At 46.4% G+C, this 25,816-nt stretch overlaps 1 protein-coding gene across 6 annotated transcripts in view; it reads left to right on the top strand.

Annotated features, from left to right (window-relative positions):
* LOC140389546 (xin actin-binding repeat-containing protein 2-like) overlaps positions 1-25,816 on the top strand; it is a 298,487-nt gene that overhangs the window by 186,516 nt on the left and 86,155 nt on the right. For 5 of the 6 annotated variants that reach the window (XM_072473763.1, XM_072473773.1, XM_072473782.1 and 2 more), the window contains one exon: positions 20,900-21,050. In XM_072473763.1, the coding sequence (XP_072329864.1) occupies positions 20,900-21,050 (151 nt within the window). Of the gene's footprint in view, positions 1-20,636; positions 20,749-20,899; positions 21,051-25,816 lie in introns of those variants that run through there. The other variant, XM_072473798.1, reaches the window with a different exon arrangement.

Raw genomic sequence — 25,816 nt, 5'->3', positions numbered from 1 at the left:
GAGTGGAAGAATGTTTTTGGAAACTGAGCAGTTTTAACATTGCAGAGAGGTTCCCCCCCCCCCCCCCCCCACCCCCCCACCCCCAACAAGTTCCACACCAGAGAACTAACCTGATTCAAAAACAGAAAATGCTGGGAAAACTCTGTCATGATATGCAAACATGCAGCTAATGAACACATAGAATAGGACACGACCAATGAGCAGTCAGGACACTCAGGGGTGGTATCTCACTATAAAAGGGATGAGGCACTCACACCCCGCCTCTTTCTACAGACCAACATCTACAGAGTGAGACAGGGTGTATCCTCAGCATCACACCCCAGCACGTGGCTTAGAGCAAGGCTGGTTCAGTTAGACTGAGTTACTGCATTTAGATTAGCAGAGAGAACTCATTGAGAACTGTGCTAGTAGTTCAATAAAACACAATGAACTCACTTCAAAGTCTGGAGCATCTTTTACTCAAAACGACATCAAGTGGCAGCTTGCGTTATTCCAAATTACATAACACAACAAACTCAGCAGGTCTGACAGCATCTGTGGAGAGGTAAACAAAGGGCGCGATTCCCTGGAAAGATTTCTAAGTGTGGTAGCGAGCAGGAAGTGCCGCAAGCTTCTGGGCACTCGGCCTGGTGAGGCCAGTAACATTACTCAACGCTAATTGGTCCACTTAACAAGGCCTCCTGGGCTTCACGCTGCAAATGAAGGCTCGCCAGCACCGTGCTAGCCAGCCCCCCACTAATAGCAGTGCTTTCACAGCCATCCCACTCAGCTTGCAGCCATGGTGCCGAGGCGGCTGGCCCCAAGGTTTGGAGACTGGGGAGGCTCTCCCCTCTCCCCCCCCCCCCCCCCCCCCACCCACCCACCCAAGACGCTTCTGCCCCCACGCGGCAGCCCCCGGACTGTGAGCAAAGAGCAAAGATGGCTATTCACCTCTTCGACTCCCCGATGAAGCCGTTCCGTCAGGTTTACATTTTTAAAAAGGAGTACTAATCGCCGCTAGTGTGACCACTTGCTGGGGAGATCGTTGAATCATGGGAGGCTGTTGGATAAGGGGTGGCTCCCATGTATGGAAAAGGGGCTTAAGTGGTGATTATTGGCTTCTCGCCATGCTGTGGCGGGATCCCGATATCGCCTATGTGAGCGGGCCAGTTGCATTGCAAACTGTTTGGCACCCGGTGTGGTTCTCGATATTGACCTCTCCCTCTATTCACTGGCCTCGTCATGCTCTCGCTCGAGCTAAACGAGGCCGGAGACTCGCGCCCGCGCCCAATGTTCGTTTTGAGCCCAATATGACTCTTCTTTGGAACCAATGTGATTGGCAGACTTGGCTTTAGTGAGGCTGCAGCTCAAGACAATTCAGGAGCCTGCAGGCGCATTAATAGGAATGTGGTGAGGATGGTGAAGGTGAGAATCAATAACTGGAAAAATGGGGGTTTCTGATCTTTGATCCTGATGGCCTTTGATTCTGGGTGGAGAAACGGGTAAACCTGATAAACTGGGCGGAAGTATCCCTGCTCCTCTTTGGCCAGAAGAAGTGCTTTAAAGTCATTGACTTCATTATGTAGCAATCCTTTAGCTTTAGCTGTTGGGTTTCCTGAGGCCCTGGATACCTGGTTGCCCGGGGTTAAACTTAAAATGATGTTAAAATCTGAAGCACATAGTTTCTTATAGTATTTAAATGATCGATACAACATTAATGTTTCTCCATTGTAGACCATTTTTAAAAATTCATTTAGGGCAACTGGGTGTCACCAGCAGAGCCAGCATTTATCGCCCATCCCTAATAGCCCTTGAACTGAATGGCTTTGCTGGGCCACTTCAGAGGGCATTTAAGAGTCAACCACATTGCTTTGGTCTGGAGTCACATGTAGACCAGAGGACGGCAGATTTATTTCCCTAAAGGATATGAGTGAACCAGATAGGTTTTTACGACAATCGACAATGATTTCTTGGTCATCATTGGACTTTTAATTCCAAATTGTTACCGAATTAAAGCTTCACCATCTGCCATGGTGGGACTCGAACCCGGTTCCCAGAGCATTAACTTGGATCGCTGGATTACTAGTGCAGCGATAATACCACTATACCACCACCTCCCCCATGGAGTGCTTTTACTTTGATGGCTCTATAGTCATCATTGACTCCAATTTTGCTGGGGCTCTTTGATCACTCGGTCACATGCTGCCTTGATGTCAAGGGCAGTCACTCTCACCTCACCTCTGGCATTCAGCTCTTTTGGCCTCGTTTGAACCAAGGCAGTAATGAGGTCAGGAGCTGAGTGATCTTGCCAGAAGCAAAACTGAGTGTCCATGAGCAGGTTATTGCTGAGTAAGTGCCGCTTGATAGCACTGTTGATGACTCCTTCCATCACTTTACTGATGATTGAGAGTAGATTGATAGGGCGGTAATTGGCCACGTTGGATTTGTACTACTGTTTGTGTACAGGATATACCTGGGCAATTTTCCAAATGTGGGGTAGATGCCAGTGTTGTAGCTGTACTGGAACAGCTTAGCTATGGCCGTGGCACGTGAAGTCGAGACAGCCTGAATGAGTGAGACAGCCAGAGGGGGGATTAGAACTTGGTAATTTGGAACATGTGGTAATTCGGTGCAGAGTGGGACAAGGTGCTTTTTCCCTTTTTGTTTTGTTTTGTTTTCTTTCTTCTGGCTTTGTAACTGGTAATCTGCAGGGAGAATTCCTGGGAAGGTAAATGATACAAATACCTTTTCAAATTATTGGGGGGGGACGGGGGACGGAAGTGAAATCACAGTAAAGCTGTTACCTGATTGGTTGGTAGGGAATCTGTTAAATTTGAGAAAGAAGACATTGAAAAATACTAATTAAAACTTATTAAGTAACTAGGTAGAGGAGTAACAAAACCTGAGGACAGAGATTAGTATTTAGCATTTAATTTTACAATAAAAATCTAGCACCAGGGCAATATAGTTAATTGTAACTTGATCTAACAGTAATTTAAGTATTTATTTTAAATTAATTAACTAGTGCTTAAATGTCACTCAGCAAGGTGCAGTGCTCTAACTGTGAGATGTGGCAGATCTGTGACGCTTCCAGCGTTCCAGTCAACTATGACTGCAGCAAGTGAACCAATGGAAGCTCCTCACAGACCGCGTGGTTCAATTGGAGCAGCAGTTGGATGCACTTAGAAGCATGCAGGTGGCGGAAAGTGTCATAGATAGGAGTTATAGAGATGTGGTCACATTCAAAGTAAAGGCAGGCAGATGGGTGACTGCTAGAAAGGGCAGGCAGTCAATGCAGGAATCCCCTGTAGCTGTCCCACTCTCTAACAGGCGTACCGTTTTGGATACTGATGAGGGGGACAGCCTATCAGGGGAAAGCAACAGCAGCCAGAACAGAACAGTGGCACGACAATTGGCTCTGCTCAGCAGGGGAGGGCAAGGTGCAGCAGAGCGATAGTTCTAGGGGTGCTATAGTAAGGGGCAGAGATTGACGCTTCTGTGGAAATGAAAGAGACTCCAGGATTGTGTGTTGCCTCCCTGGTGCCAGGGTCAAGGATGTCTCTGAACGAACACAGGAGATCTTGAAGGGAGAGGGTGAACAGCCAGAGGTTGTAGTATACATAGGTACTAACAACATAGGCAGGAAGAGTGATGAGGTCCTGCGGAAGGAGTTCAGGGAGTTAGGCAGTAAGCTAAAAAGCAGGACCTCCAGGGTTGTAATCTCAGGATTACTCCCTGTGCCACGTGCCAGTGAGGCTAGAATTAGGAGGATAATGCAGCTAAACACATGGCTAAACCAGTGGTGTAGGAGGGAGGGTTTCAGATTTCTGGACCATTGGGATCTCTTCCGGGGCAGGTGGGGCCTGCACAAGAAGGACGGGTTGCATCTAAACTCGAGGGGCACCAATATCCTGGCTGGGAGGTTTGCTTGTGTCACTCGGGAGGATTTAAACTAGTATGGCAGGGGGGTGGGAACCAGAGCGTTAGCTTAGAAGGTGTCATAACTGAAGAGGAAATAGAAAACAAAAATAAGAGAACAACATCACTCTCCGGCAGAGCAAAAAAGGTGACAAGTGTGAGAAGGGAGGTGGGCAATGCAGGACTGAGGGCATTGCACCTTAATGCGTGCAATATATGGAACAAGGTAAATGAGCTTGTTGCGCACATTGAAATTGGCCGGTACAATGTTGTGGGCATCACAGAGACGTGGCTGCAAGGGGATCAGGGCTGGGATCTAAATATACACGCATATGTGTCCTATCGAAAGGACAGGCAAATGGGCAAAGGGGGCGGAGTTGCATTGTTCGTAAGGAATGAAGTTAAATCGATAGCAAGGAGCGATATTGGATCAGAAGGCATAGAATCTCTGTGGGTAGAGTTGAGGAATCGCAAAGGTAAAAAGACCCTGATGGGAGTTATGTACAGGTCCCCGAGCAGTAGTCAGGATGTGGGGCAGAAAATGAATCAGGAGATAGAGAAAGCATGTACAAAAGGCAATATCACAGTAATCATGGGGGACTTCAATATGCAGGTGGACTGGGATATCAGGTTAGTAGTGGATCCCAAGAAAAGGAATTTGTGGAATGTTTAAGAGAAGGTTTGTTGGAGCAGCTTTTGGTAGAGCACACTAGGAAACAAGCAATTCTGGATTTGGTGATGTGGAATGAGGCAGACTTGATTTGGGATCTTAAGGGGAAGAAGCCTTCAGGGGGCAGTGACCACAATATGATAGAATTTACTCTGCAGTAAATCCTAAGAGGGAGAAGCTAGAATCAAATGTAACAGTATTACAATTAAATAAGGGTAACTACAAAGACATGAGGGAGGAGCTGGCCAGAGTTGATTGAAAAAGAAGCTTGGCAGAGAAGACAGTGGAACAGCAGTGGCAGGGTTTTTTTGGGGTTATTCGGGAGGCACAGCAGAAATTCACCCCAAGGAGGAGGAAACATGCTAAGTGGAGGACATGGCATCCATGGTTGACGAGGGACGTCAAGGGCAGCATAAAAGCAAAAGAAAAAGCATACAAAGTGGCGAGAATTAGTGAGAAGCCAGAGGATTGGGATGCCTTTAAAAGCGAGCAGAGGACAACTAAAAAAGCAATAAGGGGAGAGAAGATGAAATATGAGTGCAAACTAGCCAGTAATATAAAAGAAGACAGGAAGAGTTTTTTTCAATATACAAAAAGTAAGAGAGAGGCAAAAATAGACATTGGACCACTGAAAAATGTGGCTGGAGAAGTAATAATAGGAATCAAAGAAATGACAGACTAACTGAATAGTTACTTTGCATCAGTCTTTACTGTGGAAGACACAGTGGGATGCTAGAGCTCCAGGAGAATCAGGGGGCAGAGGTGAGTGCAGTGGCCATCACTAAGGAGAAGGTTCTGGGAAAACTAAAAGGTCTGAAGGTGGATAAGTCACCTGGACCGGATGGACTACACACCAGTGTTCTAAAATAGATAGCTGAGGGGATTGTGGAGGCATTGGTGGTGATCTTTAAGGAATCACTGGAGGCAGGAAGGGTCCCAGAGGACTGGAAGGTGGCTAATGTAACACCGCTGTTTAAGAAGGGAAGGAGGTAGAAGATGGAAAATGATAGGCATGTTAGCCTGACCTCGGTCATTGGTAAGATTTTAGAGTCTGTTATTAAAGATGAAATCGTGGAGTACTTGGAAGTGCATGGTAAAATAGGACTGAGTCAGCACGGCTTTCTCAAAGGGAGGTCATGTCTGACAAATCTGTTAGAGTTCTTTGAGGAGGTAACAAGGAAGTTAGACAAAGGAGAACCAGTGGACGTGATTTATTTAGATTTCCAGAAGGCCTTTGACAAGGTGGCGCATGGGAACTTGTTGAATAAGTTGAGCCCATGGTGTTAAGGGTAAGAGCCTGGCATGGATAGAGGATTGGCTGACTGGCAGAAGGCAGAGAGTGGGGTTAAATGGGTCTTTTTCAGGATGGCAGCCGGTGACTAGTGGTGTGCCTCAGGGGTCTGTGCTGGGACCACGTTTCACAATATACATTAATGATCTGGAAGAAGGAACTGAAGGAAAAATTGCTAAGTTTGCAGATGATACAAAGATCTGTAGAGGGTCAGGTAATATTGAGGAAGCAAGGGGGCTGCAGAAGGATTTGGACAAGCTAGGTGAGGGGGCAATGAAGTGGCAGATGAAATACAATGTGGAAAAGTGTGAGGTTATGCACTTTGGAAGGAGCAATGGAGGCATAGACTATTTTCCAAATGGGGAAATGCTTAGGAAATAAGAAGCGCAAAGGGACTTGGGAGTCATTGTTCACCATTCTCTTAACGTTAACATGTAGGTTCAGTCAGCAGTTAGGACGGCTAATGCAATGTTAGCATTCATAGAATCATAGAATTTACAGTGCAGAAGGAGGCCATTTGGCCCATCGAGTCTGCATCAATTCTTGGAAAGAGCACCCTACTCAAGCCCACACCTCCACTCTATCCCCATAACCCAGTAACCCCCACCTAACCTTTTTGGACACAAGGCAATTTATCATGGCCAATCCACCTAACCTGCACATCTTTGGACTGTGGGGGGGAAACCGGGGCACCCGGAGGAAACCCACGCAGACACGAGGAGAATGTGCAGACTCCGCACAGACAGTGACCCAAGCCGTGAATCGAACCTGGGACCCTGGAGCTGTGTAGCAACTGTGCTAACCACTGTGCTACCGTGCTGCTGTGCTCATGTCAAGAGGGCCAGAATACAAGACCAGGGATGTACTTCTAAGGCTGTATAAGGGTCTAGTCAGACCCAATCTAGAGTCCAGAGGAGGTCCACAAGAATGATCCCGAAATGAAGAGCTTGTCGTATGAGGAACGGTTGAGGATTCTGGATCTGTACTCCTTGGAGTTTAGAAGGATGAAGGGGGTCTTATTGAAACTTACAGGATACTGTGAGGCCTGGATAGAGTGGACATGGAGAGGATGTTTCCACTTGTAGGAAAAACCACAAGCAGAGGGCACACCGCAGACTAAAGGGACGATCCCTTAAAACAGAGATGAGAAGGAATTTCTTCAGCCAGAGGGTGGTGAATCTGTGGAAATCTTTGCCGCAGAAGGCTGTGGAGATGAGAAAACTATCAGCCATGATTGTATGGCGGAGCAGACTCGATGGGCAGAGTGGCCTAATTCTCCTTGTATATCTTATGGTCTTATGGATCTTATTGTAGTAAGTTCTGGAGCACAAGTCTTCAGTACTATTGCCGGATTATTGGCAGGGCCAAAGGGTGGCTGTGGAGGGTTGTTTTTCAAGATGGAGGCCTGTGCCTCAGGGTTTGGTGCTGGGTCCACTGTTATTTGTTATATAAGTAAATGATTTGGATGAGAATGTGGGAGACATGGGGCGAGATTCTCCGACCCCCCGCCGGGTCGGAGAATCGCCGGGGGCTGGCGTGAATCCCGCCCCTGCCGGTTGCCGAAGTCTCCGGCACCGGATATTCGGCGGGGGGCGGGAATCGCGTCGGTTGCCGGGCCCCCCCACTCGATTCACCGGCCTGGATGGGCCGAAGTCCCGCCGCTAAAATGCCTGTCCCGCCGGCGTAAATTAAACCACCTACCTTACCGGCGGGACAAGGCGGCGCGGGCGGGCTCCGGGGTCCTGGGGGGGGCGCGGGACGATCTGGCCCCGGGGGGTGCCCCCACGGTGGCCTGGCCCGCAATCGGGGTCCACCGATCCGCGGGCGGGCCTGTGCCGTGGGGGCACTCTTTCCCTTCCACCTCCGCTACGGTCTCCACCATGGCGGAGGCAGAAGAGACTCCCTCCAATGCGCATGCGCGGGAATGCCGTCAGCGGCCGCTGACGCTCCCGCGCATGCACAGCCCGGAAATGTCATTTCCGCGCCAGCTGGCGGGGCACCAAAGGCCTTTTCCGCCAGCTGGCGGGGCGGAAATTCGTCCGGCGCCGACCTAGCCCCTTAAGGTTGGGGCTCGGCCCCCAAAGATGCGGAGGATTCTGCACCTTTGGGGCGGCGCGATGCCCGTCTGATTTGCGCTGTTTTGGGCGCCAGTTGACAGACATCGCGCCGTTTCTGGAGAATTTTGCCCATGGTCAGTAAGTTTGCAGATGACACCAAGATTGGTGGCATAGTGGATAGTGAACAAGGTTATGTAAGATTACAACAGGATCTTGACCAATTGGGCCAGTGGCCGATGAATGGCAGATGGAGTTTAATTTGGATAAATGTGAGGTGATGCATTTTGGTAGATCAAATCAGGGCAGAACCTACTCAGTTAATGGTAGGGAGTTGGGGAGAGTTACAGAACAAAGAGATCTAGGGGTACAGGTTCATAGCTCCTTGAAGGTGGAGTCACAGGTGAACAGGGTGGTGAAGAAGGCTTTCAGCACGCTAGGTTTTATTGGTCAGAATATTGAATACAGGAGTTGGGACGTCTTGTTGAAGTTGTACAAGTCATTGGTAAGACCACACCTGGATACTAAGACCACACCTGGAATACTGTGTTCAGTTCTGGTCACCTTTTATAGGAAGGATATTGTTAAACTAGAAAGAGTGCAGAAGAGATTTACGAGGACGCTACCAGGACTTGATGGTCTGTGGTATAAGCAGAGGCTGGATAGGCTGGGACTTTTTTCCCTGCTGCGTAGGAAGCTTAGGTGTGATCTTATAGAGGTCTATAAAATAAGGAGGAGCATAGATAAGTTAGATAGTCAACATCTTTTCCCAAAGGTCGAGGAGTCTAGAACTAGACGGCATAGGCTTAAGGTGAGAGGGGGGGAGGTACAAAAGAGACCTGAGGGGCAATGTTTTCACACAGAGGGTGGTGAGCATCTGGATGGGTTGCCAGAGGCAGTGGTAGAGGCGGGTACAATTTTTTCCTTTAAAAAACAGTTAGACAGTTACATGGGTAGGGTGGGTATAGAGAGATATGGGCCAAATGCGAGCAAGTAGGACTAACTTAGTGATAGAAAGTGGGCGGCACGGACAAGCTGAGCCGAAGGGCCTGCTTCCATACTGTAAACATCTGTGACTCATTGACTCTATGGCATGTATATTTGCAGTATCCAGTACCTTCAGCCATTTCTTGATATCATGAGGGGTGAATTGAATTGGCTGAAGACTGGCATCTGTGATGCTGCGGACCTGTGGAGGAAACCAATATGGATCATCCACTCAGCACTTCTGAAGATTGTTGCGAATGTCTCAGCCTTGTCTTTTGCACTGACGTGCTGGACCCCTCCATCATTGAGGATGGGGATATTTAAGGAGCCTCGCTCTCCAGTGAGTTGTTTAATTGTCCACCACCATTCGCGGCTGGCTGTGGCAGGACTTCTGCGCTTAGATATGATCCGGTGATTGTGGGATTGCTGTCTATCACTTGCTGCTTATGTTGTCTGGCACGCAATTAGTTCTGTGTAGAAGCTTCACCAGGTTGACACCTCATTTTTTGGTATGTCTGGTGCTGCTCCTGGCAAGCCCTCCTGCACTCTTCATTGAACCTTGGTTGTCCCATGGAGAGGATTCTTAGAGACAGAATTTATACCCATTTTGGAAGCAAAAGGATGTTTTAGTGAGAGGCAGCATGGTTTTGTGAAGGGGAGGTCATGCCTCACTAACTTGATCGAGTTTTTCGAGGAAGTGACGAAGATGATTGATGAAGGTAGGGCTGTGGATATTGTCTACATGGACTTCAGTAAAGCATTTGAAAAGGTCCCTTGGCAGACTAGTACAGAGGGTGAAGTCACACAGGATCAGAGGTGAGCTGGCAAGATGGATAAAGAACTGGCTCGGTCACAGACAGAGGGTAGCAGTGGAAGGGTACATTTCTGACTGGAGGACTGTGACTAGTGGTGTTCCGCAGGGATCAGTGCTGGGACCTTTGCTGTTTGTAGTATATATAAGTGATTTGGTGGAACATGTAACTGGTCTGATTAGTAGGTTTGCGAACAACACAAAGGCTGGTGGAATTGCGTATAGTGATGAGGATGTCAGAGGATACAGCAGGATATAGATCGGTTGGAGACTTGGGCGGAGAGATGGAAGGTGGAGTTTAATCCAGACAAATGTGAAGTAATGCATTTTGAAAGGTCTAATACAGGTGGGAAATATACAGTAAATGGTAGAACCCTTAACAGTATTGACAGGCAGAGGGATCTGGATATACAGGTCCACAGGTCACTGAAAGTGGCAATGCAGCGGGAGAAGCTGGTCAAGAAGGCACACGACATGCTTGCTTTCATCGGCTGGTGCATTGAGTATAAAAATTGGCAAGTCATGCTGCAGCTGTATAGACCCTTTGTTAGGCCACACTTGGGATATAGTGTTAAATTCTGGTTGCCACACTATCAGAAGGATGTGGAGGCATTGGAGAGGGTACAGAAGAGGTTTACCAGGATGTTACCTGGTATGGAGGGCATTAGCTATTAGGAGAGGTTGGATAAACATGGTTTGTTGTCACTGGATCGACTGAGGTTGAGGGGCGACCTGATAGAAGTCTACAAAATATGAGGGGCATAGACAGAGTGGATAGTCAGAAGCTTTTTCCCAGGGCGGAAGAGTCAATTACTAGGGGACGTAAATTTAAGGTACGAGGGATAAAGTTTAGAGGAGATGTGTGAGGGAAGTATTTTATATAGAGAGTAGTGGGTGCCTGGAACCCGCTGCTGGAGGAGGTGGTGGAAGCAGGTACGATAGTGACATTCAAGGGGCAACTTGACAAATACATGAACAGGATGGGAATAGAGGGCTATGGACCCCAGAAGTGTCGAAGGTTTTCGGTTAGATGGACAGCATGGTTGGCACAGGCCTGGAGGGCCAAAGGGCATGTTCCTGTAATGTACTTTTCTTCGTTCTTTGTTCTTGGTGGTAATGGTACACTGGGGATATGCCCGGCCATGATGTTACAGATTGTGGCTGAGTACAGTGCCTCATGGATGCCCAGTCTTGAGTTACTAGATCTGTTCTGAATCTATCCCATTTAGCATGATGGTAGTGTGACACAGCACAATGGAGGGTATCCTCAATGTGAAGACGGGAGTTCCAGATCTAGGATCAGTGTGGTGTTGGGTGGAGACATGTTAAGATCTAGAAATGGAGATAGCTGCTTTTATTTAGTTACAAGTAGCTAATAAAGACTTGCTGTTAATTTACATAAGGTTATGAAGACTTCTTTAACAGACATGTTCTGTAACCAACAACAGTAATTTTGAGTGAACGCCAATATACACTTTTCCTGCAGTTTGGTTAATCATCAAACCTAGGATGTATTTGTTTCTGCAAGAGCAGACCCAATTATTGAGTCTGCTCAAACAAATGCTAAATAGGGCGGGATTCTCAAATAATGGGGCTATGTCCCCACGCCGGCATGAAAAGCGGTGCCACCACTCCAGCGTCAACAGTCCCCGATAATGGGGAATGCTCCGCTTCCTAGGGGGCTAGGTCAGCGCCAGAGTGGTCCCTGCAGCTCCAGCCAGCGCGGAATGGCCTGCGTGAGTTCGCGCACGCATGCTACGGCCGGCGTATTTCCACGCATGCACGGGGGTTCCCTTCTCCCCGCCGGCCCCTGGGCAATATGGTGGAGCCCTACAGGGGCCTGGCGCGGAGGAATATAGGCCCCCACGGAACCAGCCCGCCCGCCGATCGGTAGGCCCCGATCGTGGGCCAGGCGACTGTGGGAGCCCCACCCTCCCCGGGGTCGGATCAAATATGTGCTTCTATTGGACTTACAGGCACCATTCAATCTTGTTGATTCTTTGACGGATTTTTTGTAAGTAAAGGCCTTGATTAAATACAATGACCAACCAAACTAAACTCATAATAATGGGTACATTTATAATAAAGAGGCACTGATTCCAACTACAATTTTCTTATGATCATGTTAACTATATTCAAGCAAATCATGGTGGGTTCATTAGTTTTCAACAGTAATGTATTAGAAACCTGTGGTATGTTATTTGGCAACATCGTTAACTTCTGACAAAATCAGAAAATTAAAAAATTGATTCATAAAGGAGAAGTTTAATTTTTAATAAACTTAGAGTACCCACTTCTTTTTTTTTTCAAATTAAAGGGCAATTTAGTGTGGTTAATCCACCTACCCTGCACATCTTTGGGTTGCGGAGGTGAGACCCATGCAGACAGGGGGTGAAGGTGCAAACTCCACACAGACAGTGACCCGGGGCTGTGAGGCAGCTAACCACTGTGCCGCCCAAGGAGGAGTTCAGATTGCTGTTGACCCAGTTCTTTGGCAGTTAATTATTGTAAACCTATTTCAATAGCTATTGAATGTTTGCTTCATTATGTTTAAACCGGGAAGAATGAATAAAAACTGACATATTTAGCTTGAAAAACAATAATGATTAAGGTGGACATCAGCAGGAGAATTTTTGAACAAATGCATCAAATCTCATCTTCTCCTTTCTGTCCATGTACGAGCTGGGTCAAATATCATTATCACTGTTGGTTTCAATTTTAGATTTAATACTGGGTAATTATTTAGTTAAATGAAGAGTTCGTCAGTGTTTATCATGTAGGCAGTTGCAGCTAATGTGAAAAATTGTACAAGCTGCAGTGTACTCAGCCTTCTAATTAGTATGGCACAGTAAAATACCAAGATATTGATAAAAGCTTAGCCTCCCACACTTGCCATTGAATGGCTGAGAATGTTATTGGGTTTATACATGATGTAATGTTGCTTTTTTTCCTTTTTGTTATTTCACAAGAACAATACTTATGAAACAATAAAAATCTCTTGTACATTAAACAATCTAACTATTATTATGCTCGGTATATTTATGGCTAATCTCAGTTTTATTTTGTTGCAATTGGAAAAATTATATATTTCTTGTTTGATTTGTGCAACATGAACAGTTGCCTATCGCTGAAAAGAGAGCCATGTTGCCCAAGCGTTTCATATTGCACTCAGCAGGGCAAATGCAAGAATGCCAAATTTCAAATGATTGCACCAATTTACCGGAGAAAGAGGGTGTCGATTGGTTGGTACTCTGAATGGTTGAAGCGTTGCCATGGAGAAAACAACTGAGAACTGTAGTCTCCTAAGCTCCTGGGTAATTTGTCTTTTTGTTTGAAGAGAACATACATGCATGAATATATGTCCCTTCTTGCAAGTGTAAATGAGTCACATTACTTCCTGCACTCATTATCTTGAATTGATTGTTCGTGTAGCTATTAGCTTACTCAGGATTGATTAGCAAGTGCTGCCCGATTGCAAAATTACATCTAATAGCTGGGTTTTGCAAGTGTGGGCTGGTTGAGTCCAATCTGTTCTCTGCCCATTACAAACACCCGAAGGAATGTGTTGTTCGATTCGATCCACCAGTCATAGGAATACATGGCCTATCTAACTGGCAATATACCAGCACTAAAATTATGCACAACATTAAAGAATTGTGCACTGACAGCAGTGTTTCTTGTTAGTGGAAAATGACATTTGTGTAGCCACTGCACTAGAAGCAGCTTGAAATGGCTTGCTGAACCTAGTGTTCAAGTATTTTAGACACTTGGCCTTTCCAGGGTAATTTGAGCTAGACTGGGCACTTTCCAGTCTGATATTGGCAGCCTTTGGCCCATTTGTGAGTTTATGAGATACACAGCGAACAATGGATAAAAGCAAATTACTGCAGATGCTGGAATCTGAAACCAAAAGAGAAAATGGTGTCAAATCTCAGCAGGTCTGGCAGCATCTGTAAGGAGAGAAAAGAGCTAATGTTTCGAGTCCAGATGACCCTTTGACAAAGCTGTGATTTTCCAGCATTTTCTCTCCCAGCGAATGGTCTGACCAGGAGAGCCATTGTCCTGCAGGATAATTTTGATGATTCTACACCAAGCTTGAAAGATGAGAATATGACAAGATTGCTGATGAGGTCAATATTATGGCATGTGGAGCTATATGAATCCCAAAATGTTAGTTGACCAATGAATATAGGCTTGTGATAGACAGTAGTGGAGAGCCCATTAGTGTATTTCTCAATTAGCATGTCCAGGAAAGGGATGAGTTAGGTTGTTCCATATCCATAGTGAATTTGAGCACATGATGGAATGTACAAGTGGGTGCACAGGATGGAATGTACAAGTGGGTGCAGACTCAAAGACCACGAGAATATTGGGTGCGATCTAATGGCCTCGTTGTGTCCAACTCTGGATACGATGAGGTTGGAAAATCTCGCGAGTAGCCTCTCGCAAGATTTACGACACTCATTACGTCTCGCGAGATCTAATGAGATCTCGTGAGGCGTCACGGTCTGGATATCACCCTCACAGGCTGGGATCCAGATTTGCATTTGAAGCAAGTAGTTAGTCTCCCTTGAATATGTCTGCGCCAAAGTTACCCATGGCCTTGCCTCGGAGGCCCCAACTGGGCGCCATTTATCACTGGCTTCCAGAAATGAGGACCAGGCATACCGGCACTTGGGAGAGTCTTCCAGGATCGGGGCGCCCGGGTGGTCGGATCAGGGCACGGTGGTACTCTGGCACTCCCTATGCCGCATGGGCACTGCAGCCTGCCAGCCAGGCACCCTGGAAGTGCCACCTGGGTGCCACCCTGGCAATGCCAGGCTGACGGTGCCAAGGTACTCAGGTGGCACCTTAACCGTGTCAGGGATCAGGCCCAGGGCTGCCCTGTGCTTATGAGGTGGGGTGTGGGGACTCATGGACGCTCTAACTGGTAAGTTGGGGTGTTGGGAGTTCCTGAGGACGTGGTGGGGGGTTTAGAGATCAGGGTGCCAGCCAATCTAGTCCTGCACTGACGAGCTGAACCCGTTTCTGCAGGAAATTAGTTTAAGTGCGGCCTTGGCAGGGCGTTCCTTGCCAAGGCCCAATATAGAAGCAGAGTCCCGTTTAATAGTGGGGCCATTCTCAGCACTGCAAAAGCAGGGAAACACCCTGCTAAACGTTCCCAAAAACGGGACTCTGTTCCTTTACCATTAAATTGCGCCCATTATCTATGTATCAGATATGTGCACGGGTTGGTGGTCAGGGCTCATTCCATAAAAACACATTTCTCGTGGAAACCGATGGAAATGCCATCAAGTGATGGATCTAGAGGGAATCCCGTGGTCACATCCTCTATTTGGGCATAGTTTCATTAAAACTGAACTCAACTGTTCGAGTTGCTCACTTTATAAGTTCAGATACAGATTCCAAAAATGGTGGTGTGTCTATATTTCTGTGATATAGGGACCTGGCATAAATATCAATGGCTTTCTTCAGTGGCATACTCATAAATAAGCTTGCAATGTCAAACGTGTCCAGATCAATGAAAGTGTTTGGATTTGACACAGAAAGTTCAGGTATAGTGTTTGAGTGGTTGCATTCCAGGTTTAAGCACACATGCCTGTCTTAGAACTCCTTGGCACATTTCTGATTTAATTTCACAGGATGGACTATAGGGAATCAGTGGTTATGGGGAGAAGGGTTCGACAGAAAGTGTTCGACAGATTCACCACCCTTTGGCTGAAGAAATTCCTCCTCATCTCTGTTTTAAAGGATCGTCCCTTTAGTCTGAGGCTGTGCCCTGTGGTTCTAGTTTTTCCGACAAGTGGAAACATCCTCTCCATGTCCACTCTATCCAGGCCACACAGTATCCTGTAAGTTTCAATAAGATATCCCCTCAACCTTCTAAACTCCAACGAGTACAGGTCCAGAGTCCTCAACTGTTCCTTACATGACAAGTTCTTCATTCCAGGGATCATTCTTGTGAACGTCCTCTGGACCCTTTCCAAGGCCAGCACATCCTTCCTTAGATACGGGGCCCAAAACTGCTCACAATACTCCAAATGTGGTCTGACCAGAGCCTTATGCAGCCTCAGAAATACATTCCTGGTCTTGTATTCTAGCCCTCTCGACATGAATGCTACCATTGCATTTGTCTTCCGAACTGCCGACTGAACCTGCATGTTAATCTTAAAAGAATCGTGAACAAGGACTCCCAAATCCCTTTGTGCTTCTGATTTCCTAACCATTTCCCCATTTAGAAAATAGTCTATGCCTCCATTCCTCCTTCCAAAGTGCACAACCTCACACTTTTCCACATTGTATTCCATCTCCCACTTCTTTGCCCATTCTCCTAGCCTGTCCTAGTCCTTCTGCAGCCTGCCTGCTTCCTCAATACTACCTGTCCCTCTACAGATCTTTGTATCATCTGCAAACTTAGCAACAGTACCTTCAGTTCCTTCTTCCAGATCATTAATGTATATTGTGAAAAGTTGTGGCCCAGCACAGACCCCCAAGGCACACCACTAGTCACCGGCTGCCATTCTGAAAAAGACCCCTTTATCCCCACTCTCTGCCTTCTGCCAGTCAGCCAATCTTCTATCCATCCCAGGATCTTACCCTTAACACCATGGTTATTAACTTATTTCACAGTCTCCTACGCGGCACCTTGTCAAAGGCTTTCTGGAAATCTAAATAAATCACGTCCACTGGTCTAACCTCCTTATTATCTTCTCAAACAACTCTAGCAGATTTGTCAGACATGACCTCCCTTGACGAAGCCATACTGACTCAGTCCTATTTTATAATGCACTTCCAAGTACTCAAAATCTCATCTTTAATAATGGACTCTAAAATCTTACCAATGACCGAAGTCAGGCGAACCGGCCTATAATTTTCCGTCTTCTGCCTCCCTCCTTTCTTAAACAGCGGTGTTACATTAGCCACTTTCCAGTCCTCTGGCACCCTTCCTGCCTTCAGTGATTCCTGAAAGATCACCACCAAGGCCTCTGCAATCTCCTCAGCTATCTCTTTTAGAATGCAATACTTCAGTTGAGGCTGAACCAGAGGTTGTTTTAGTACTCCATATCTCGATTTATAATGTCCAGACTGCCATATCTATTTCTCAATTTGCCCTGCCACCTTAAATGATTTGTTTTAGGACTCCCTTTAGAATTGTACCAGGTAGTTTATAGCACCTCTCCCTTGTTCTTCTCCAGCAAAATGTATCAATTCCGACTTCACTACATTCAATTGTCTCTGCATTGTGTCTGCCCATTCCACCAGCTTGTCTATGTCCTCTTGAAGTCTCTCACTATCACAAGAACACAAGAGCGCAAGAATTAGAAGCAGGAGTAGGCCACCAGGCCTTCAAGCCTGCCTCGCCGTTCAATGTGATCATGGCTGATCTATACTGGCCTCAACTCCTTTTCTGTGCCATTTCCCCATAGCCCTCTATTCCTCGATCTAGCCTTTGTGCAATGCATAATATTTCCAAATTTTGTGTCGTATGCACATTTTGAAGTTATTCCCTGTACATCCAAGTCGAAGTCATTAATAAAGATCAAGAAAAGCAGTGGTCTCGGCACTGACTCCTGGGAAACAAACTCCACATGGATAGTGGCCCAGAGCCAGGATCGAACCCGGGTCCTCGGCCCCCTGAGGCAGAAGTGCTAACAACTGCGCCACTGTATCACCCTGGGCTTCTACTTTTCTGACAAGCATGTGGTGCAGTACTTTACCAAATGTCTTTTGAAAGTCCATACACCCATCAACTGGATTATCTTCATCAATCCTCTCCGTTACTTAATCAAAGAACTAACAAAAATTAATTAAAGACGATTTACCTTTAACAAATCTGTGCTGGCTTTTCAAGGTAAGCAGGGTAGTTTACATGGATTACAGCAAAGCCTTTGACAAGGTCCCACATGGGAGACTTATAAAGAAGGCAAATACACATGGGATACAGGGTGATTTGATAAGGTGGATTCAAAATTGGCTTAGCTGTAGGAGACAGAGGGTGATGACAGGCGGCTGCTTTAGTGACTGGAAGCCAGCATCCAGAAGAGTACCAGGTATCTGTGCTGGGTCCCCTATTGTTTGTCATTTATATAAATGACATAGATGACTACATGGGGGGGAGGATCAGTAAGTTTGCAGATGACACAAAGGTTGGTCAGCTGGTTAACAGTAAGGTTGAGTGTCTTGAGTTATGGGAAGATATAGATGGAATGGTCAAATGGGCAGAAAAGTGGCTGATGGAATTTAACCCTGAAAAGTATGAGATGATACACTTTGGAAGGAGTAATGTGACAAGGAAGTATTCAATGAATAGCCTGACACTGGGATGTTCCAAGGAACAAAGGGACTTTGGCGTGTTTGTCCATAGATCTCTGAAGACAGAAGCGCAGGTTAATAATGGTGGTGAAAAATGGCATATGGGACTCTTGCCTTTATCAATCAAGGCATAAATTACAAAAGCAGGAAGGTCATATTGGAGTTGTACAGAACTTTGGTAAGGCCACAGCTGGATTACTGTGTGCAATTTTGGTCATCACATTATAGGAAGGATGTGATTGCACCGGAGGGGGTGCAGAGGCGATTAACCAGGATGTTGCCTGGAGGTCGATAGAGGCAAGTTGCCCCACGTCCTTTAAATGTACCTGGATGAGCACTTGGTACATCATAATATTCAAGGCTATGGACAAGGGCTGGCTAGTGGGATTGGGGGGTAGGTCAGGTGTTTTTCATGCGCCGGTACAGACTTGATGGGCCGAAGGGTCTCTTCTGCACTATTATTCTCTGACTCTTGAAGTTAACAGAACAGCTTGGAACAGGCTGCTCCAAAAGTTCAGTTCAAACTGTACAATGTTGGCTTTTGTGCTTATTTGTACAGTGGGAACAAGTTCTGGCTCTATCGCATCCACAAGGTTAAAATTTGAAACAACTCAAAATGTTGGAAAAACTGGTTTTGGTAGGAGTACAAATGTTTAAAAGTCTATGTTAATGAATTGTGCTGTCCAGTTTTGAATTAATTTAATCAGCTTCCTACGAATGATCAATGATCAATGATCCTTAATTCTTTGAGAAAGTGGCAAAGTTAATTGATGAGGGAAGGGCTGTAGATGTCATATACATGGGCGCTATTCTCCCCCCCCCCCCCACGCTGGGTGGAAGAATCGCCGGGGCACTGCGTGAATCGCGCCCGACCCCGCACGTGATTCTCCCACCCCCCGAAAACCAGCGGCGCACGATTCGCACCGGGCCGCTCGGAGAACTGGTGAGCGGCGATTCTCCGGCCAGATGGGCCGAGCGGCCGCTACAACACGACAGGTTCCCGCCGGCACCGTCCACCCCTGGTCGCTGCCGGCGGGAACTCTGCAGGAACGCTGGGGGGGGTGCGGCCTGTGGGGGGGGGAGGGGGGCTCCTTCACCGGGATGGCCTCCAATGAGGTCTGGCCCGCGATCGGGGCCCACCGATTGGCGGGCCGGCCTCTCCCCCTGGGCCTACCTCCTTCCGCGCGCGACCCCAGAACACCGGCTCCATGTTGGTGAGGGGCCGGCGTGCGTAAGATGTTCCCCACGCATGCGCAGGATGGCGCGGCCCAACTGCGCATGCGGAGGATTGGGCTGCCCCAACTGCGCACGTGTGGGTTGGCGCGGCGGTAAGGACACTGGAGCGTGAACCGCTCCAGCGCCGTGCTGGCCCCCATGAGAATCGCCCCCATGAACTTCAGTAAGGCGTTTGATAAAGTTTCCCATGGCAGGAAAAAGTGAAGTTGCATGGGGTTCAGGGTGTACTAGCTAGATGGATAAAGAACTGGCTGGGTAACAGGAGACAGAGAGTAGTGGTGGAAGGGAGTGTCTCAAAATGGAGAAAGGCGTTCCACAGTGATCTGTGCTCGGACCACTGTTGTTTGTGATATACATAAATGATCTAGATGAAGATATAGGTGGTCTGATTAGCAAGTTTGCAGATGATACTAAGATTGGTGGAGTTGCAGATAGCGAGGGGGACTGTCAGAGAATACAGCAAAATATAGATATATTGGAGAGTTGGGCAGAGAAATGGCAGATGGAGTTCAATCCAGGCAAATGCGAGGTGATGCATTTTGGAAGATCCAATTCAAGAGAGGACTATACGGTCAATGGAAGAGTCCTGGAGAAAATTGATGTACAGAGAGATCTGGGAGTTCAGGTCCATTGTACCCTGAGGGTGGCAATGCAGTTCGATAGAGTGGTCAAGAAGGCATATAGCATGCTTGCCTTCATTGGACAGGGTATTGAGTACAAGAGTCGGCAGGTCATGTTACAGTTGTATAGGATTTTGGTTAGGCCACATTTGGAATACTGCGTGCAGTTCTGGTCGACACATTACCAGAAGGATGTGGATGCTTTAGAGAGGGTGCAGAGGAGGTTCACCAGGGTGTTGCCTGGTATGGAGGGTGCTAGCTATGAAGAAAGGTTGAGTAGATTAGGATTGTTTTCGTTGGAAGGACGGAGGTTGAGGGGGGACCTGATTGAGGTCTACAAAATTATGGGCGGTATGGACAGGGTGGATAGCAACAAGCTTTTTCCAATAAACAAGCTTCTTAAAGTAAAGGAACCTCATGTTGATTACAAGGGGTCACGATTTCAAGGTGAGAGGGGGAAAGTGTAAGGGAGATGTGCGTGGAAAGTTTTTTACGCAGAGGGTGGTGGGTGCCTGGAACGCTTTGCCAGCGGAGGTGGTAGAGGTGGGCATGATAGCATCATTTAAGATGCATCTAGACAGATATATGAACGGGTGGGGAACAGAGGGAAGTAGATCCTCGGAAAATAGGCGACAGGTTTAGATAAAGGATCTGGATCGGCGCAGGCTGGGAGGGCCGAAGGGCCTGTTCCTGTGCTGTAGTTTTCTTTGTTCTTTGAAACGGTGGCCTTTGCAGTATATACAGCACTCAGTACCTCTTGTTTATTTAGTGATGTCATTCTTCCTGCTTTATGAAAACCTGTAACTGATCTGGAGAAACATGTTCTTAGGAACTTGTCTGTTGGACATGCTCGTGCTGAAACTAATGTGGTATGCCCTGTACTTTATGTGTGCCATTTTACTGAGATCATACTGTTGTATGATCAGTTCCACTGATCAGGGGCTGAATTCAATAATGAGTGTAAGAGGAAAACCACAGATGTTTCCAAATGGCTGTTAGTATGAACGTTTTTTTTTACAGGAACTGAGGGGTGGAGGTTCGCCCTCTCCACCGTCAAAGCAGCAGTCTGGAAATCCTTCGGGCAGCTCTTTAACCAACCTGGATTGGAAGGTTCGAGGGGAACTGGAGGAAACAATGTCCCGAGATGGAAAGGAAACAAACAGTAGTGAGGGTAAGTGCCATAACAACTAAAATGCCTCGTCAGAGTAAAGCTGTCTACAGAATAACAGGTCTGCTTTTGAACTGCATTTTTTTAACCCTTGCTAGTCATGAGTGAATGAAGTTTTTCTTATCTTTTCATTTATGTTGCTCATAGTTTCATCCAAGTGGCTATTTTGACTATTTCTTTCTTGAGAAGGGTGAGAGCTGCTTCACTGCTCTCATCCAGGGAATTATTTTCTACCATATCACTCACCGGGTTAGACACCTTAACCTTCTGATCAGTATCATTCAGAAAAGTATTCTGCTGTTTAATATTTAGCACAAAGAATTGATACGACTTTTGGACGTATTTCTGAAAGTCTCCAGTGCAAAATATGCACTAAACACCCTCTATTATTGCCCTTAATAGAGGTAATGACCTCTACTTACCACTTTATTCCAATGACAAGACTAAGATCAAGAAGTGATTGTGGGCACAGATGGATACGCAATAAAAAACTAGCCCACAACTTTCCTATCTAATGTTTCTCCATATCAAAAGTCAGCATGTTCAAATATCATGGCATGTTCAAATTAAAGAGTCATTACCGACTGTTCCCTGCCAATCATTATCTCAATCTGTGAAGAAATGAAAGTACAAAATCGTCCCTATTTATAATAATAATCGCTTATTGTCACAAGTAAGCTTCAATGAAGTTACCGTGAAAAGCCCCTAGTCGCCACTTTCCGGCACCTGCTATTCCCATCACCTGGAGATTGGGACAGTTACAAAGCCACAATGGAAATTCCAAACACTTCTCCTAACACCGAGCAGACCCTTGATTGTCCTGACCAAGCTTCTTATTTTGTTTTTAAAAATAAATTTAGTGTACCCAATTCTTTTTTTTCCAATTAAGGGGCACTTTAGCGTGGCCAATCCACCTAACCTGCATATCTTTGGGTTGTGGGGGTGAGACCCACGCAAACATGGGAAGAAGTGACATTTTTATAAATTTAGTGTACTTAATTCTTTCTTTTCCAATTAAGGGGCAATTTAGCATGCCTAATCCACCTAACCTGCATATCGTTGGGTTGTGGGAGTGAGACCCATGCAAACACGGGGAGAATGTGCAATTTTTATAAATTTAGTGTACCCAATTCTATTTTTTCCAATTAAGGGGCAATTTAGCGTGGCCAATCCACCTAACCTGCACATCTTTGGGTTTGTGGGAGTGAGACCCATGCAAACATGGGGAGAATGAGCAAACTCCACATGGACAGTGACCCGGGGCCGGGATTGAACCTGGGTCCAGACTGACCTGATTAATACTACACTCCTGTATGCTTCACCCAGTGCTGGTGTCTATGTATTTACATTGTGTACCTTGTGTTGCCCTATTACGTATTTTATTTTATTTTCAAGTAAAATGATCTGTTTGAGCTGCTCGCAGAAAAATACATTTCACTGTACCTCGGTACACGTGACAATAAACAAGCTTCTTAAAGTAAAGGAACCTCGGGCGTCATTCTCCGCCGGCGGGAGTCTCCGTTTTGCCGGCGCCCGGGGGATTCCCGATGGCGTGGGGCTGCCCAACAATGGGAAACCCCATTGACCGGCCGGTGTTACGGAGACTCCCGCCGGCCGGTCGGCGCAGAAATGTGGCGGGGCGGGTAGGAGAATTTCGCCCCTCATATCAGAACACAGTGATCTTGCCTCTTACCAATCCTAAGCCTGCTAGCCTAAACTAGAAAATGGTTTATTGTGCTTGTGTTTTTACAACATAAGAAAATAAGAACTAGGAGCAGGAGTAGGCCATCTGGCCCCTCGAGCCTGCTCCGCCATTCAATGAGATCATGGCTGACCTTTTGTGGACTCCGCTCCACTTTCCGGCCGGAACACCATAACCCTTAATCCCTTTATTCTTCAAAAAATTATCTATCATAGAATTTACAGTGCAGAAGGAGGCCATTCGGCCCATCGAGTCTGCACCAGCTCTTGGAAAGAGCACCCTACCCAAGGTCCACACCTCCACCCTATCCCCATAACCCAGTAACCCCACCTTACACTAAGGGCAATTTTGGACGCTATGGGCAATTTAGCATGGCCAATCCACCTAACCCGCACATCTTTGGACTGTGGGAGGAAACCGGAGCACCCGGAGGAAACCCACGCACACACGGGGAGGATGTGCAGACTCCGCACAGACAGTGACCCAAGCCGGAATCGAACCTGGGACCCTGGAGCTGTGAAGCATTTGTGCTATCCACAAGGCTACCGTGCTGCCCTTTATCTTAAAAACATTTAATGAAGGAGACTCTACTGCTTCACTGGGCAAGGAATTCCATAGATTCACAACCCTTTGGGTGAAGAAGTTCCTCCTAAACTCAGTCCTAAATCTACTTCCCCTTATTCCAAGGCTATGCCACCTAGTTCTGCTTTCACTCGCCAGTGGAAACAACCTGCCCGCATCCATCCTATCTATTCCCTTCAAAAATGTATATGTTGCTATAAGATCCCCCCCTCATCCTTCTAATTTCCAACGAGTACAGTCCCAGTCTACTCAACCTCTCCTCGTAATCCGACCCCTTCAGCTCTGGGATTAATCTAGTGAATCTCCTCTGCACACCCTCCAGCGCCAGTACGTCCTTTGTCAAGTAAGGAGACCAAAACTGAACACAATACTCCAGGTATGGCCTCACTAACACCTTATACAATTGCAGAATAACCTCCCTAGTCTTAAACTCCATCCCTCTAGCAATGAAGGACAAAATTCCATTCGCCTTCTTAATCACCTGTTGCACTTGTAAACCAACTTTATGCGACTCATGCACTAGCACACCCAGGTCTCTCTGCACAGCAGCATGTTTTAATATTTTATCATTTAAATAATAATCCCTTTTGCTGTTATTCCTACTAAAATGGATAACCTCACATTTGTCAACATTGTATTCCATCTGCCAGACCCTAGCCCATTCACTTAGCCTATCCAAATCCCTCTGCAGACTTCCAGTATCCTCTGCACTTTTTGCTTTACCACTCATCTTAGTGTCGTCTGCAAACTTGGACACATTGCCCTTGGTCCCCAACTCCAAATCCTCTATGTAAATTGTGAACAATTGTGGGCCCAACACTGTGTGGCACCTTGTCAAAGTCTTTCTGGAAATCCAGATATACCACGTCCATTGGCTCCCCGTTATCTACCGCACTGATAATGTCCTCAAATAATTCCACTAAATTAGTTAGGCACGACCTGCCCTTTATGAACCCATGCTGCGTCTGCCCAATGGGACAATTTCTATCCAGATGCCTCACTATTTCTTCCTTGATGATAGATTCCAGCATCTTCCCTACCACCAAAGTTAAGCTCACTGGCCTATAATTACCCGCTTTCTGCCTACCTCCTTTTTTAAACAGTGGTGTCACGTTTGCTAATTTCCAATCCGCCGGGACCACCCCAGAGTCGAGTGAATTTTGGTAAATTATCACCAGTGGATTTGCAATTTCCCTAGGCATCTCTTTTAGCACTCTGGGATGCATTCCATCAGGGCCAGGAGACTTGTTTACCTTTAGCCCCATTAGCTTGCCCATCACTACCTCCTTAGTGATAATAATCCTCTCAAGGTCCTCACCTGTCATAGCCTCATTTCCATCAGTCACTGGCATGTTATTTGTGCCTTCCACTGTGAAGACTGACCCAAAAACCTGTTCAGTTCTTCAGCCATTTCCTCATCTCCCATTATTAAATCTTCCTTCTCATCCTCTAAAGGACAAATATTTACCTGAGCCACTCTTTTTTGTTTTATATATTTGTATAAACTATTACTATCTGTTTTTATATTCTGAGCAAGTTTACTCTCATAATCTATCTTACTCTTCTTTTAGCTTTTTTGTAGCTTTCTGTTGCCCCCTAAAGATTTCCCAGTCCTCTAGTCTCCAACTAATCTTTGCCACTTTGTATGCTTTTTCCTTCAATTTGATACTCTCCCTTATTTCCTTAGATATCCATGGTCAAGTTTCCCTCTTTCTGATGTCCTTCTTTTGTTGGTATAAACCTTTGCTGAGCACTGTGAAAAGTTGCTTGGAAGGTTCTCCACTGTTCCTTAACTGTTTCACCATCGAGTCTTTGCTCCCAGTCTACCTTAGCTCGTTCTTCTCTCATCCCATTGTAATCTCCTTTGTTTAAGTACAAAACACTAGTGTTTGATTTTACCTTCTCACCCTCCATCTGTATTTAAATTCCACCATATTGTGATCGCTCCTTCCGAGAGGATCCCTAACTATGAGATCATGAATCAATCCTGTCTCATTACACAGGACCAGATCTAGGACCACTTGGTCCCTCGTAGGTTCCATTACATACATGTTCTAGGAAACTATCGCGGATACATTCTATAAACTCCTCCTCAAGGCTGCCTTGACCGACCTGGTTAAACCAATTGACATGTTGATTAAAATCCCCCATGATAACTGCTGTACCATTTCTACATGCATCCGTTATTTCTTTGTTTATTGCCTGCCCCACCATAATGTTACTATTTGGTGGCCTATAGACTACTCCTATCAGTGACTTTTTCGCCTTACTATTCTTGATTTCCACCCAAATGGATTCAACCTTATCCTCCATAGCACCGATGTCATCACTTACTATTGCCCGGATGTCACCCTTAAATAACACAGCTACACCACCTCCCTTACCACGTGGTGATTGAACGTTAAAGTCAGATTTGTTTTCTGAAATCATCTGCAGGGGGAAAGGACCCTGTTTGCAATTGGCCAGTCTTTTGAAAGGTAACATG

The sequence above is a fragment of the Scyliorhinus torazame genome, chromosome 2 (genome assembly GCF_047496885.1).
Source record: "Scyliorhinus torazame isolate Kashiwa2021f chromosome 2, sScyTor2.1, whole genome shotgun sequence".
Lineage (NCBI taxonomy): Eukaryota > Metazoa > Chordata > Chondrichthyes > Carcharhiniformes > Scyliorhinidae > Scyliorhinus > Scyliorhinus torazame.
Note: the sequence above shows the minus strand (reverse complement) of the source record. Positions and strands in the feature narration are given on the sequence as shown.